General features: G+C 47.0%; 1 protein-coding gene across 1 annotated transcript in view; it reads right to left on the bottom strand.

The window, feature by feature from the left end:
- RNF150 (ring finger protein 150) overlaps positions 1-16,672 on the bottom strand; it is a 192,692-nt gene that overhangs the window by 34,526 nt on the left and 141,494 nt on the right. The window contains exons 3-4 of the mRNA XM_004606202.2: positions 13,419-13,490; positions 10,396-10,478 (exon numbers count right to left, since the gene is read on the bottom strand). Coding sequence (XP_004606259.2) covers positions 10,396-10,478; positions 13,419-13,490 — 155 coding nt within the window. The remainder of the gene's footprint in view (positions 1-10,395; positions 10,479-13,418; positions 13,491-16,672) is intronic.

The following is a 16,672-nucleotide window of genomic DNA, read 5'->3' as shown; positions in this document are numbered from 1 at the left end:
CCAGGGGAGTTAATGAATAATTAGGTCCATGTGGAATGGAGATACATGTCAGTCAGTGCAACAGAAAGAAAAGTGGCCGACTTCCCGATTGCCAGCTGGACACGGTGACATAGAGGGTTCCATTAGTTGTTGACACGTCGTCTAGAGAAGAACATAGCACAGGGTTTCCTGAAACTTACCAACCAGACTTAGGTTTTGACTCTTCAACAGCCTTCGAGCAATTGTGTTTCCAACCCCTCACTCACTGTCCTTTAAGTTCTCTATGTCTTGGATCCTGAGATGTCACTAGGATTCATCTGCAGGGGAGAAACTCTTGCCCCAACACACGCAAGCAAGCTTTACTTGCTTTTAAAATGATTTCAGCTTGATATACAATTACATTTAAATTTTCATCTCTTTCAGCATGTAAATGCTCTTTGTCATGTTATGATCTTTGGAAAACTGCTGGCATGCATCTTTTTTTGCTTTTTTGGGGGTCACACTGGCGACGCACAGGGGTTAATTCCTGGCTCATGCACTCAGGAATTACTCCTGGTGGTGCTGGGGACCATATGGGATACTGGGAATTGAACCTGGGTCGGCCGCGTGCAAGGCAAACGCCCTACATGCTGTGCTATCACTCCAGGCCCCTGGCATGCATTTTAAAGAAAAACGACAGTATGAAACATTTTATGTCCCTAACTACTAAAAGACATTAATAAGCAGATATAACTACAATTTAACTTCATTCCTAAAATGAAGGGGCTAGAGGAAAGGTGCCTTGAAGATCTTTACACAGAGAACTCACCAATGATCCACCCAGTTGAACATTTGGGTTTGCCTGAGTGACACTATCAGGAGAGTATTTTTGGGCTGGTCAAAGTAAGTTCAGGCTTTTTTTTGCAGAGAGGTAAAGAAAATATATTTCAGGGCTTAACTTTGTTTCTTCTGCTACAATTTTTGAGCTCTGGGCTATTTCTTTTACTGAGAATTTGGGTGGAAATATCTGAATATGCTTAAAATGCCAAACAACATAGATGCAGCCGTTGACCGGCTGCCCAAGGAAGTGACCGTTTCCAACTAGGTGAAATGCAGACTCGGCTGGGCTGACCTCCCCAGGGCCTCCTCACTGGGCCCCTGAAACTCCATTTCCAGGGCCAGCACTGTCACCTCCCGGCTCCCCTGACTCCCGACAGGTCTCTCAGGGTCACTGTCCACATGTGCAGGAAGCACAAGCTGACCCCTCAGCCGCCCCCCTTCCCTCTCCTCCCCCAGCACCTGCAAACAGCAGCTCCTCAGCCAGGCACTCAGGTCCTTAGTGACCTGGGCCAGCTCCCTCTCTTCAACACGACCCCCTTATGTGTGTACACCCTGACACACCCCGGCAGCTCTGCTAGAAGCATCTCTGCTTCTTCCATCTGAATAACTCAAAAAGCCCAGGACAGCAACTTCCTGGAAAACAGTCAGGCAATCTGCATCCACAACTTTAGGAACAAGGAAATAATCCCAAATGTGAACTAAGGTCTACCTACAGGGCTATTCTTCACACTCTCACTCATTACTGCAAGAAAAAAAGTGTGTGTGTATGTGTGTGTCTCTGTGTGTGTGTGTGTGAGTGCATAGGTGCCCACAAATCAACTACCTGCAAATGGCATAGGGGAATCATATATCAATTACAACTGATATTGGCAAAATTTTAAAGACATGGAAACTGTTTGTTCTAGACAGTTCTAGAACTGTACTAGAAAAGTGACTCAGGCGGTATAGGTATAGATATCCAAAGATGATACCACAAAAGCCAAACAAATATATGGAGACAAAAAAAGTCAGGGATGAGTAGACCACACATTTGATTCTTAAAAGTCTAGCATAAAAACATGGGAAGCCTCACAGTGCAGTAGGCGCACACTCTCTTGCTCGCGAGCAAGGCAGCGCCCACAGACACAGACTGCTTCCATGGTCTCCATGACGTCAGAGCACACACTCAGAACAGCAACACTGCAGATGTGTTGACATGATGGTGGCCCTGACAACCAGCCAACACAGTCTCACTGCAGAGAGCTAATCCAAATTCAACTCTAAGTTTGGAGTTGAAGAGAGAGCACAGCGGGGAAGATGTTCGCCTTGCACTCCGCCTAGCTGGGTTTGATCCCCAGCATCCCATATGGCTCCTGAGCACTGCCAGGAGTCATTCCTGGGTGCAGAGGCAGAAGTAACCCAGGAGCCTTGCTGGGTGTGGCCTTCACAAAAAAGCCCAAGTTTGTATTTCTGCGACCCCTCTTTTGTTAGAGAAACATATTCCAGAAACATGCCGACTGAATTATAGTCTCATGAACCCCCTCAAAGAGTATTTTTTCAGCCGTGCTTCTGATACTCTTGATGAATCTGAAACTGTACTCATGACAAAAGTACCCAGTGTCCAGCTAATCCACTGGGATAATCAAAAATAGACTCATCAGAATGAATAATTTAGGGCAGAAGTAGAAACAGGGAGGTTAACCAGAGTGCGGCTGCAGAAAGTCAGGAAAGAATGAACAGGGCCCGTGAGGCTGGCGAGGGCCGTGAGGCTGGAAGAGGGAGAGTGCGGAGAAGAACGCAGCGAGCGTGACTTCACTTCCTCATCGGACCAACTCTCAGATACAAGGAGGATTATCATTCTCTGTCAGGCCTTTTCAAAACTGAAGTAGAGTGGACATAAAATAACATTCCTTCCAGGAGCAGGATATAATGATTTTTGTCACTGTCACTGTCATCCCACTGTTCATCGATTTGCTTGAGCGGGCACCAGTAACATCTCCATTGTGAGACTTGTTGTTACTGTTTTTGGAATATCGAATACGCCACGGGTAGCTTGCTAGGCTCTGCCATGCAGGTGAGATACTCTCGGTAGCTTGCCGGGCTCTCCGAGAGGGGCGGAGTAATCGAACCCGGGCCGGCTGCATGCAAGGCAAACACCCAACCTGTTGTGCTATTGCTCCGGCCCCCCTGCAGGTGCTTTTGTGAAGAAACAATATTTAAGGTTGTGGTATGAATACCAGAGCGAATGGGCTGGAGCCAATGATTTTTGCACATATGGTAATGGTATTTGTATATGTCACAAAATGCTCACCGCACATAAGAAGTCTAATTTACATTCATCAGGATTTGAATTGAATAACTCAAGGCTGATTTTTAGTCAGTCAACCTCCATCAAACCCTCCATTCAAAATCTGAGATCCTGCATCAACATTTTCTTTTTCTTTTTCTTTTTCTTTTTTTTTTTTACTGTAGAATATACCTTAAAATTTTTATTTATTTTGTTTATTTATTTGGGACTGGAGTGATAGCACAGTGGTAGGGCGTTCACCTTGCACACGGCCAACCCGTGTTCGATTTCTCTGCCTCTCTCAGAGAGCCTGGCAAGCTACCAAGAGTATTTCACCTGCACGGCAGAGCCTGGCAAGCTACCCGTAGCATATTCAATATGCCAAAAACAGTAACAATAAGTCTCACAATGGAGACGTTATTGGTGCCCACTTGAGCAAATCGATGAGCAATGGGATGACAGTGACAGTGACAGTTTATTTATTTGTTTATTTGCTTTTTTTGGGGGGTCATACCCAGTATTGCACAGGGTTTACTTCTGGCTCATGCACTCAGGAATTACTCCTGGCGATGCTCAGGGTACCATACGGGGTGCTGGGAATCGAACCCTGCTTGGCCGCGTGCAAGGCAACTGCCCTACCCACTGTGCTATTACTCCAGCCCCCTAGAATACACCTTTATTGACTGCAGTTTCTCACACAGCATTTATGACCTATTTGTTGAGTTTAAATCAGCTTCTTTTGGGGCTGGAGGGATAGTACAGCGGGTAGAGCATTTGCCTTGCATGTGGCTGACGCAGGTTCGATTCCCAGCATCCTATATGGTCCCCTGAGCACCGCCAGGGGTAATTCCTGAGTGCAGAGCCAGGAGTGACCCCTGTGCATCTCCAGGTGTGACCCAAAAAGCAAAAAAAAGAAATAAATAAATCAGCTTCTTTTTTTTAATTGAATCACCATGAGATATAGTTACAAGCTTTTATGTTTGAGCTGCAACCACACAATGATCAAACACCCAACCAGTGCACATTGCATCAACATTTTCTCCCATGAATAAACACTAAGCCAATAAGAGAAAAACAGTCCATGGGCAAAAAAAAAATCCCCATGTCTTGGAGATTGGAATGTGGTGGCCATAACTTGGGGATTGGAGTGTGGTGGCTATAACTTCAGTTTGGGAAAGGAGATTCGAGAGCTGGAGGTGGGGGATGTGGACCAGTGGGGATCTCCTTAATGCCAGTGCTGCCAGATTCGAGAGCTGGGTGGGGGTATGGTTGTAGACGAATGGGAACCTCCTTAATGTGGTGAGTTGGAAACTCAAGAATAATGGAAAGGGTCCGTTTCATATAAATGCACCGTTCGTTGCACGTGCACACCCTCCAGAACAATCTAACAGGTAGGTCTGCTCTGGACAAAACTGCCTTCCTGTTGGGGAAAGGAGTTGCTGACCAAGACCTGGACCTGCTAGCCACTGCCTGGCCTTGACTCTGAGGCTGCCCAGAGCAGTCACATAAAACAGTCAATGAACACTGTCCACTCAACATAGTTGGTGAGTTCAGTGCCTGGGCGGCCATGAGCCAGGATGAGCACCTCATTTTCCAGCCCAAATGATTTGGGGATGGGTACAGTTATGGGCTTACTCTCATCAAGCACTTCCTCCTCGTCCTGATGGGACAGCTCGGTACAAGGTACAAGCACAGGCAGGATATACTCCAGGGAAACACTACTTACAAAATGAAACAGTGACAAGTTGGTGCCCTGGGAAGGTCGATGCTGGACCAAAGTCACAGTGCCCTACTGAAACGGACCCTAGGGTACCAGAGGTTCTCTTTGCCATCCAAAGGTGACAGCTGGCACTCTGCAGGGCAGCCTGCTGCACAGCAGGCACAATCCCCATGGGTTTGGTCTGACGGGAGAAGCTACTTTTCTGTCTTCTCTGGTTGGGTGGGCTGATGGTGCACCACAGGTCATCCACAGATTAGTAAGACGGAAGTTAACGCGAGTCACAACACGTGCTTAGTTAACTTGAGTGGCATAGTCTGAGTGGCCCACTCAACAGACCGTGACTCCTGGAAATCACCAACACGCCAGGCTCTTGGGGTTGTTTGTATGAGATAGGACCTGATCAACTCCTGCAGAGCCAGGGCCTAGAGCAAGGTCAAAATGAACCCCAAAGAATCTTGGACTGTTTCTAGCCAATTCTTATCATGTTAACTGGTGACAGCAGGGTATTAAATGATGTTGAACAGTCATATCTCAAATGTGCAAATGTGGGCATGGGAATTAAATGGAATTCAGTCAAGTGTTAGCGATGAGGAAATTGCACGAGGTAGTTAGGAAGATAATTAAATATTTATCCAATATACAAATTTTCTATAAAGAGAATGTATTGGGCAAAGCAAACTATTGTGGGAAAAATAGAAGAATCTGACCTTTTTATTTCCTGTGAAATTTCTCTTAAAGTCTAATATTAGTGACTCTGCAAGGTTTTTTTTATTTTTAATTAAGTTGCTATTTTTATCATACATCTCACTTATGGTTAGGTCTGTGCTCATACGTCACCTGTGTTCCTTTAGAGTAGGACACGTCACTTTCTTAAATTTTTGTTTGTTTGTATTTTGGTCTCACTCAGTGATGCTCAGGGGTTATCCTTGACTCTGTGCTCAGGAATCACTCCTGGTGGTGCTCAGGGGACTAAAAGGTGATCCAGGTCACCTGCATGTAACTCAAGCACCCTACCTCCTGCACTATATCTCCGTGCCCCTCTTTTTTCATTTATGGTAGTAGTACATGTGCCTCTGAAATAAATGCATGTTGCTCAGAAAGAAGCATTTGTTACTAAAAAATTTATGGCACACACACACACACACACACACACACACACAGAGTATCAAACTAGAATCTCCCCTTGCCCTGAGGGTTCTATTCTGAGATACATTTAAAATGTGCAGTTCCAGGGGGCTGGAGAGATAGCACAGCGGGTAGGGCGTTTGCCTTGCACGCGGCCGACCCGGGTTCAAATCCCAGCATCCCATATGGTCCCCTGAGCACGGCCAGGGGTAATTCCTGAGTGCAGAGCCAGGAGTAACCCCTGTGCATCGCCAGGTGTGACCCAAAAAGCAAAAAAAAAAAAAACTGTGCAGTTCCAATGCCCTGCAAAGAACCACTGCAGACTAGAGGGCATGAGGCATGAAATCTAATGAAGAATTAGAGCCCAACCTATTCTCTGCACAAGGAAAAATAATGCAACATCCAGGAAATTTCCTTGGCCACTAAAAATCTTCATAAACACTAATTTCAGTCACACAAACAAACAAACAAACAAACAAACAAACAAACCCCAACCCTAAAATGCCATTTTAATTTTGGCCTGAGCTTGCCATGGTGCAACCAAAGCTCCTTAGTGGGTTTGAGTGGGACAGATGTGGGAACTGTCCATTCTTGGGGTGGTACATGCGCCTCTAGATCCCCCTCATCCTAAAAGGATATGTTCCCCTACATCCCTGGGAACTCACGGGATGCATGGGGGACCCCAACAAAAGAAGGTAGAGCAAGGGGAGGAAATAGAGGGTGTGACGGACATGACGGAATTTTAATTCAGATCAAGAGGGGCCATCAACAAAAACAAACAAAATTTAGTTTGTTATTGTTGTTATATTTGGGGGCCACACCAGTGATACTCAAGGATTACTCCCGGCTCTGCACTCAGGAATTAATGCTGGTGGTCCTTGGGGGAACCATACAGGATGCTGGGAATCAAACCCAGGTCAGCTGCATGCAAGGAAGTGCCCTGCCCGCTGTGCTATCTCTCAGGCTGCCCATCTGTCACTTTTCTGCCAGCAGGAGTCTCCAAGAGAGAAACACGAGAAAACTCCTGCAAAAGTCCTGGCACAAGGAAATTCTGGGTAATTTGGAAAGACAAGAGACAAAGAAGAGAATTTGGGAGAAGAAAGGGAATTCTCTACAATGTTTTTTTGGGAAACGGTTCTTTGTCCAAGAGAGACAAAGGATTCTGTGGATGAGTCAGCCTGGAAATCACAAAAAAAGTCAGTCTATGAAGTTCCTGGGAGCAGAGGATTAATAATACCCCAGAGGGAAGTATCCCATTTAAAGGAGAGAAAAAGAGAGGGGGAAAAAAAAGCAAATGCCAGCCTCTTCGTTTGATAACATCCACTAATGCAAACTGTCTGGCCGAAATCAGTAACAGGCATAAAAATATCTTGATTTTAAAATCAGCCATGGAAACAAATATGGGAGTTCTTCAAAGAGGAGCCGCGTGGGCCAATCGAGATCAAATGGGCCTTGCCTGGAACCTGTGTGGGTGCCCCTGCACGGCCTGGGCTACCTTCAAGCAAGGCCCAGAGAAAGGAAATAAAAGCAGAGGCGGGGAAGGGAGCTAAAGAAACAGAACCAGGGCCTGAGCTGAGACCAGGGCCAGGGCTACTGAATGAAACCAAAGCCCCAGCGTTTTATTCTGCATGTATGCTAAATGCAGAAAAATGACTTTCCCCCCTTGATTAATGACCGCCGTTTCCCACCCCCAGCCGCCCCCGCACCCCACCCTGCCCTGCCGACTCTACTGTACAAGGGGATCTGGAATGTTCATCTCTCACGAAAGCCTAATTATGGCTGCAGCAACGCGATCTGACTGCATGAGGACAGCAAGCCAGGGCTGAGGAGCTGGCGCAGAGGAACAGCGACTGCCTGATGGGGAGGTCCCAGGTGCGACCCCCCAGCAGTGAAAACAAATTGAAATCAATATGTGCACTGGTGAAGGGATGGGTGTTTGAGCATTGTGTAACTGAGACTTAAGACTGAAGGCTTTGTAACTTTCCACATGGGGATTCAATAAAAATAAATAAATTTAGGGGCTGGAGCGATAGCACAGCGGGTAGGGTGTTTGCCTTGCACGCGGCTGACCCAGGTTCGAATCCCAGCATCCCATATGGTCCCCTGAGCACGGCCAGGGGTAATTCCTGAGTGCAGAGCCAGGAGTAAGCCCTGTGCATCACCAGGTGTGACCCAAAAAGCAAAAAAAAAAAGCAAAAAACATCTAAAAATAAATAAATATTTTTAAAAAAAGAACTATTTTAGTAGGAATTATATTACGTTCATCTTACAAAATGTGAACACCTTTATTACCTGGGTTAAGTTGGGGGTGGAAGTTCAAAGAGGAAAATAAAAACCAACTAAATAAAGAAAAAAAAAGAAAATTTCGTCTGAGAATTTTTTTTTTTTTGAGGAGGGGGCACACCTGGAGACACTCAGGGGTTCCTCCTGGCTCTGCACTCAGGAATCGCTCCTAGCAGTGCTCAGGGGCCCATCCTGGGTGCTGGGGTTCGAGCCTGAGGGCTGTGTACAGGGGAAGGTCCTCCTGCTGCCCGGTGGCTCTGGCCCCAGACCCCTGACTTCTTGCTCCCCACCGGTGGGGTCTGGCTAACGCGTCTGTCCACGCATCCCAGTGGCACTTAAGACAGGAAGAGGAGCAAACTTTTCGATGAACTGATTTCTGGGGCCCAAGCAACGCCAGAAGTGGTTTTAGGAATGCATTTTCTTAACGACCTGCGTCCAGTTCTTTGGAGTCTTTGGAAAAGATATGCCCCGTCACTCACTGGCTTCAGGGTTTTCTTTGTTTTGTTTTGGTTTTTTCCATTCTTAATTAGTAGGCACCCTCCCATGAGGCTCTAAATAATCCCCACGGAGCCGAGGGGAGGCAAGCTATGATGCTTCAGAAAACTCTCTCCAAAGACAGCAGAAATGAAAGATACCACAGTTCAGGGGCCGGCCAGAGCTTCTCGAAGTCGGCACTAACGTCTAGGGTAATGTGACTCAGACCAGGAGGGCCAGTGCCCTTGAGAGGAGCCGACCTTGGGAGTCACCTTAAGTGACTGCCTTAGAGCATCAAAGCTCTGGAAATCATGGTGGGCAAATTCTCCTTGAAAGTACTGGTGTGTGTGTGTGTGTGTGTGTGTGTGTGTGTGTGTGTGTGTGTGTTTGGATGGGGGAAGAGCATACTTTCTTTGGGTCCTTTTCCCTTGGATCAGGGTCACTCCTGGCTCTGTGTCTAGGGCTTGCTTCCAGCAGTGCTCAGAGGACCACACAGTAACTGGTGGGATTGAACTTGGGTCTGAAGCAGCAGAGCAGGCATTCAGCCTACTGAGTTCTTTCTCTGACCCTAAGGCGTATTTCATTTCTTTGGTATTCCTAGTAAATAGCTCTCAAGGTTGCATTGTTTTATGAACGGGTGGATTGTTTTTGATCTCTGCAATTTTCTACCCTTTCAAAACTTAAATACTCTAAGACAACTCTAGTTAATCTAAGTGAACGCTTTCCTTCAAGGCATACTTTACTTTTTTTAGCTTTAAAATAATCCCACCATGAAGAAACACTAAAAAACTAGGCTTCAAAGATAGAAACAGAGCTTTAATACAACTTAAAAATATATGATTTTCTCAAAGTATTTACAGATTTTTAACTTCATAAATGTTTGAGTATTTTGTGTGTGTGTGTGTGTGTGTGTGTGTATGTGTGTGTGTGTGTGTGTGTATTGGGGGGCGGGCAGGCTACACTGGGCAGTGTTCAGGGAAATTCCTGGCTTTGAACTCAGGGGACCAAATGTAAGGCAGAGATTTGAACCAGGGTTAGTGTGAAGTGACCACATGCAAGGCAAGTGCCTTCCCTCCCATACTACGTTTCTGGTCCCAAATTCTAACTTTTTAAAAACTAATTCAGGCACCTTAGTGATGAATTTCCATTTGAGAAAGGAATCAGGGTTATAGGAGAATCACCTGGGAGCTTTTCCAACTTTACAGACTGGCATGGTCCCCCAGAGTCTTGAGTGTTGGGGGGCTGGCTGCTCTTCCTGTCAGTACGAAGTCACGGAAAATGGAATCCACCTTTGACGTGCCCCTTTCTCCTGACCAAAATGGGACCCACCTTTGATTTCCCACTCTCTCTTGACCATGCTCTGGGTGCTGCCCTCGATGACCATTCATTCATAAGACAGGTCTAAGAGTCTGTTCATGAGAACTCTTCTTGCAAAAGCAAGCACCGGTGCTGGAGGTCATACACCCGTGGTTCAAGGAATATTGTACCTGGAGTGAAATCATCTGATCCTACACCAGGAAGCTCCTGTTCAGAGCGACAGAACTTCCTCTGGTGGCCAGCAGGTTGGGACAATAGTTTTCATTGCACAAGATGAAATGTTTGCTGGGGGAAATGTGACACAAAAGAATGAGCCCTTGGGCCACTGGCTCTGGCAACAGAGAAAGGCTGGAGCAGAGGCCAACGTGGCCTCCAGGTACTGTCCAGTCAAAGCAGAAGCCTCGACACTCACCGGCAGGGCAGAATCCGGACCACGTCGTTGGGCTTGTACCCTTCGATGCAGACTGCGCAGTTGTCGAAGTCGGGCTCCGTCTCCTGCAAGAGAGAAGGCACAGGTGAGCCTCACCCCAGAACCGCACCCCGTTCTCCCTTCACCTCAAAAATGCACATCACCTGAAGGGCCTGCCCCTGGGGCTAGATTCTCATCTGTCCAGGTGCCAGGTGACCGGTCAGCGATGCTTCCCCTTCTTCCTGCCAATAGCCACTGTTTTGTTTCTGCCTTCCCTACAGGCCTAGGGGTTGCCGGCTGTGTGCTTGGTGAACTCCTTCCCCTCCAAAAGATCCCTCAGGCCCTCCTGCAGGTGCTTTTTTTCCCCTCTCTCTTTTTTTTTCTTTTTGGGTCACACACCAGCGATGCACAGGGGTTATTTCTGGTTCTGCACTCAGGAATTACTCCTGGCGGTGCTCAGGGGGACCATATGGGATGCTGGGAATAGAACCCGGGTTGGTTCTAGGCAAACGCCCTACCCGCTGTGCTATTGCTCCAGCCCCCCTGCAGGTGCTTTTGTGAAGAAACAATATTTAAGGTTCTGGTATGAATACTAATATTCTAGTGAGAGCGCCTCTCCTGAAAGAGCTCCAGGATGAGACATAACTCTTTACGGAGAAGAGGCGGAAACGCAGTAACTCCTTCCCTCATGGCACAGAGCTGGGAAATGCAGCTTCCAGCACTTTTCCAAGTAACCCGATAAGCCCCTTTGAGTACCCTCCGAGTAGGTTACTAACGTCAGAGTCCTTTGTCTTTTTATTATTCTCTGGGAGAAAAGGTAATGAAAAATACTTTAGCTTTAATTATGATACATCTAATTGCAAATCTCATTTCATACTTGTCAGTGAAGCCTCTCTTCTAAAGAGCAACAAATGGAACTTTTATGTCACTGAAAAACAGCAGCACTTAGCGAAGGAGACGAGTCCATTGTTCAGACTAGCGTCCCCCGCCCGGCAGGGCGGCTGCTCACCCTTCAGAGGCCCCAGGGAGCTCCGAGTCCATGCTAAGAGCTAAGGCTTGCACATTTCTCCCAGACTGGGAAATGTTGGGAGCACCTTTGCGTGACGGGACTGTCTCATGGTCCCTCCTCAGCCTTGTGTCCATGTGGCACCTGATGCCGTCATCCTATAGCCAGGGGGTGCTGACTTGGGAGACCAGACACTAGGTTTCAGAGTGCCCAGAAATGGGCACCCAGCTTGGACTTGCTGTATGAATTATGGGACATCAAGAAATTTGCTTATAGGTGGATGGTCATGGAGAGCATCATGCTAAGTGAAAGGAGTCATAAGAGAGTACAGACATAGAAGGACTGCCCTCATTTGCGGAATATAAAATAACACAATACGAGACTGACACCCAGGGACAGTAGAGACAGGGCCAGGAAGGTTGCCCCATGGTTGGAAGCCTGCCTCATGAGCTGAGGGAGAAGCCAGCTGGGAGAGAGAGGGGATCATTAAGACAATGATGTGTCTTAGTGGTCCCTTGGAGGATTGTTCAGGATGGGAGATGTGTGCTGAAGGTAGGTAAAGGACCACACATGATAGCCTCTCAGTATCTGTATTACAAACCATAATGCCCCAAAGTAGAGAGAGAATGGGGGAAATTGTCTGCCATAGAGGGAGAGAGAGGGTTGGGATGGGGGAGGGGTGGATGTTGGAACATTGTATGACTGAAACTCAAACATGAAAGTTTTGTAACTATATCTCATAGTGTAACACTGTAACACTGTCTTCCCATTGTTCATCAGTTTGCTGGTGCCAGTAACGTCTCCATTGTGAGACTTGTTGTTACTGTTTTTGGCATATAGAATATGCCATGGGGAGCTTGCCAGGCTCTGCTGTGCGGGCAGGATACTCTCAGTAGCTTGCTGGGCTCTCCAAGAGGGGCGGAAGAATCGAATCTGGGTCGGCTGCGTGCAAGGCAAATGTCCTACCTCCTGTGCTATCACTCCAGCCCATCTCATAGTGATTCACTGTATCACTGTCACTGTCATCCTGTTGCTCATCAATTTGCTTGAATGGGCACCAGTAATGTCTCCATTGTGAGACTTGTTGTTACTGTTTTTGGCATGGCAAATACACCACAGGGAGCTTTCCAGGCTCTGCTGTTCGGGCAAGATACTCTCGGTGGCTTGCCGGGCTCTCCGAGAGGGGTGGAGGAATCGAACCCGGTCGGCCGCGTGCAAGGTGAATGCCCTACCTGCTGCGCTATGTCACTGAATATCCGCTATTGTGTCTTTCTGACAGTGGCTGCCAGACAGCCCCGTTAGAACTTGGGACCCTTTCCATCTCAGGTAATGCTTTGCATATGAAGTTCATTCTGGCTCCACCTCTTTTACTTCTACTTTTCACTTTGGGGGCAGGTACTTTCTTTTCTTGTTTTTGGGCCACAGCCAGCATTGCTCAGGGCTTGCTCCTGGCTTTGTGCTCAGGGATCACTCGTAGCGGTTCCTAAGGGGCTGGGGATTGATCCCAGGTCAGCTGCATGCCAGGCAAGTGCCCTACCTGTTATACTATCTCCTAGTACCCCCTTTTGTTTTACTTAAAAAAAATTCAAGTTAATAACAACCCTGCTGTCTTACGGGCTGCCTTTTAGAAGCTTCTTTAAATTACATTTAAGAAGGGAGGTATAACCATGGGCCCATGCAGGAAGTACATGCATGCTCTCTCTCTCTCTCTCTCTCTCTCTCTCTCTCTCTCTCTCTCTCTCTCTTTTTGCTTTTTGGGTCACACCCAGTAATGCTCAGGGGTTACTCCTGGCTCTGCATCTCAGGAATTACTCCTGGTGGTGCTCAGGGGATCATATGGGATGCTGGGAATCGAACCCGGGTCGGCTGCGTGCAAGGCAAACGCCCTACCCGCTGTGCTATTGCTCCAGCCCTGGTACATGCTCTCTTCCCCTTCTCCCTCTCCCAGCCTCATTCCCAGGAAGGCCTGAAGCCATTGCGTGTAGCCGCCCCCCCCAGAACACGAAAGGCCATGAGTTACCTTGTCGCCCTTCTTGATGGTCCTGACCTGGAGCTTGCTGATGGCCTTCTTGGCCGCATCTCCCAGACGGCGCTGAAAAACCAAGACCAGCCGGTTAGTCACAAGGCTGAGACTCCTGAGGTGGTTTCTGTGGGCCTCTGAGAAACACAGACTCTCTGGACGAGGGCCCAGGTGGCATGAAGGTGAATGCCAACGGCTGCAAAAGATGGGGTGGTGGGTCAGGAATTGGCTTTAATTAAAGGAGGGCAGAGCCAGACCTCAAGTGAGCAAGTGACCTCTGACCCAGGGACGTCCCGTCCTGAAGTAACTCCTGTACAGGTCACAGCTGCGAGGACGAGGAGGCACAGAAAAGGCAGTGATGCGCTACTCCAGCTTCGTGGACCCTGAGCTGAGAACAGCAACCTGGGGGCTTCGGAATAAACCTCTTTTCTGGGTCATACCCAGGGTTTGCTGCTTATACATTCCTTCTCGGGCCGAATCGGAAAACGTTTCCTATGTTTATACAGATCCAACCTGGGTTTACAGATCCCAAGTTTATCGTATTCCATCACGTTCTTCTAGGCCAGTTACACACCCTTTGTGTATATGGGAGTGTACCTAAAGGAATATTCACAAAACACACATGCTCAGTCGAAAAAATGACGCCTGTGTAAGCACCGTCCTCCATGGCAAGGAAAAATCCGCTGTGATAATTCAGTGACAGACCCCGAGGAAGTCCAAGAAATGGAGAGAGGGCTTAAAAGTGAGGTTTAATCTGTCAAGGAAAAAAACTGTTTTTTTTTGTGTGTGTGTGTGTGTGTGCTTCTGAGTTTTCTACATGCTGCGCTTCCCTCTTAGGTAGGTATATTTCTCATCTGTAACGTATTTCCAGCAGTAATATATATTGTAAAGATCAAGATAAATGAAAAGTAATTAAAAATTATTATTTGCTTCCACTAATTTTTGTTCCTTTTAGAAATAACTCAAACTTTTCCCTTTATCTTTGAAATACTGAACATATACTAATGAACAGTTAACAAATACAACATGGGAACCACATAAAGCTTTTGTGTAATATCACCTTTATCTTTACAACAACTGTGTGAAAAAAATTATTATTTTATAGAATGAACTGAGACTTTCAGGCTAAAGTAAATTGTTTAATACCACAGAATTAGTAACAGTTTAGTCAAACTGATGAAAACCATCTGTTTTAATTAACTAACTGGCTATTGGACCCATCTTGCAGTGCTTAGGGCTTCTGGCTCTGAGCACAGGGATCTCTCCTGGCGACTTAGAGGACCATATGTGGTGCTGGGGATTAAACACGGGTTGGCCGCATGCAAGGCATGTGCCCTGTTCCCCCACAAAACTTCCTGACTTTAAAGATAAACTAGTTTAGTTGAGCTCATGCACCATAATTTACGCTCGTACACCAATCACCCAATCACAAAACAGCTATTTACTCAACCAATTAACCAACCAACCACCAACCAGCATCAATTTAGTCAGCCAATCAAGGAACCAATGGGCCTGTCAGCCAATCACTCAATATTTGAGGATCAGGAATGCAACCAATAGCCAGCCAGCTAGCCAGCCAGCAAACCAATCAGCAATTTGACCAACTAACCCTGGACAGCCGGTTCAACCAGGCAATCAGTGAATGAAGTATACCTCTGGCCATCCAATCATAATAGATAAAGCATCAACCCTTTCCCCCACGCCCCCCAGCTAGCTGTCTGAGAGCACAGATCAGTAACCCCCAAACAGAGAGATTCTATTTGATTGTAATTTCTCTCTTTAACATTCTGCCCGAAATTTCTGGCTTCTTAAATCCTTTAAAAAAGATTCCTTAAGCTGGCCTCACACGCTGGAGGAAGGGGCAACTCTGATAGAGAATGGAACACCAAGTAAAGTGTGGTTTGAGGACCCCCATGGGATAGGAGATACGCGCTGAAAATAGACTATAGACCAAACGGGATGGCCACTCATTGCCTCTATTTCAAACCACAACACCCAAAAGGAGAAAGAGAGAGAACAAAAGGGAATGCCCTGCCACAGAGGTGGGTTGGGGGGGTGGGAGGGATACTGGGAACATTGGTGGAGGAGAATGGGCACTGGTGGAGGGATGTAAACAAAATGCAAACACAAAGTTCATAAGTTTGTAACTGTACCTCACGGTGATTCACTAATAAAAAATTTTAAAAAATAAAAAATAAAAAGATTCCTTAAAAAACAGGGACATGAGCAGCTATACTAGAGGGGAGGGGAGCTGGGTGGTCACTCAGGTGCTATGCTGGTGCTTGGGGGTGTGGGGGTTGGGGCACGTGGTGCTGGGGATCAAACTCAGGGATTGAAACAAGCCAGGCATGTGCCCACCTCACTGACCCATGCCCAACTGCTGGCATTTTCAACAGAGAAATAAGCACTGGCTGCCTCCTCTAAAGAGACCTACAACACTTGAGATTTCTCTGGAAGTCCAGGAGTAGCAGGAAGAATATAGGGAGCATCTAGAATGATAGGTAGGGGGCTGTAGCGACAGCACAGCAGGTAGGACATTTGCCCTGCACGTGGCCAACCCGGGTTCGATTCCCAGCATCCCATATGGTCCCCCAAGCACTGCTAAGAGTAATTCCTGAATGTAGAGACAGAAGTAACCCCTGAGCATTGCCATGTATGACCCAAAAAGAAAAAAAAAGGTAGGAGCAAAGGAGGGAAAGAACAGAACTGAGGGAAATGAATGAGACAGGTCTCTCTGGGACGGGTCTCTCTTCTCTTTCTCACGTCATAGCCTGATCTGTCTGTGGTCCCCAAATCAGTCACTTCCAAGAGCAGCTCCTCCTGGCCACCTCCCAGAAAGGCTCCTGGTCAGACCCTGTACAGTTCCACCCCCTCCATCTTAGCATATCACCGTGCTTATAGTTTTCTGAGTTTTGATCAGTTCCCATTATTTTCTCTCATGTAGGCTCGGTTCATTTCTGTTTCCCATTGGGTCCTACCTCCAGAGATAGATTTTTCTTCCATCATTAGAACGCCCACCCCACCTCCCGCCCATGCACACACTTACTTCATCTAAGTTATAGCTCTGAGCTTTGAAAAAATATCAGTGAACACACACAGAGACACGGACACAGACAGACAGACAGACAGACAGACACTCATACACACAATGAGGGAATAAGAGCTGAAATAGTTCTTTGTTTCTTTTTTAAGAGGCAGCAGGGAAAACCACCCAAGAAATTTAGTTCTTCCTGGGAAAACGGATGGCCAAGAGA

This window comes from Sorex araneus, chromosome 7, assembly GCF_027595985.1.
Source record: "Sorex araneus isolate mSorAra2 chromosome 7, mSorAra2.pri, whole genome shotgun sequence".
Taxonomy (NCBI): Eukaryota; Metazoa; Chordata; class Mammalia; order Eulipotyphla; family Soricidae; genus Sorex; species Sorex araneus.
This window is presented reverse-complemented; position numbering and strand designations above follow the sequence as displayed.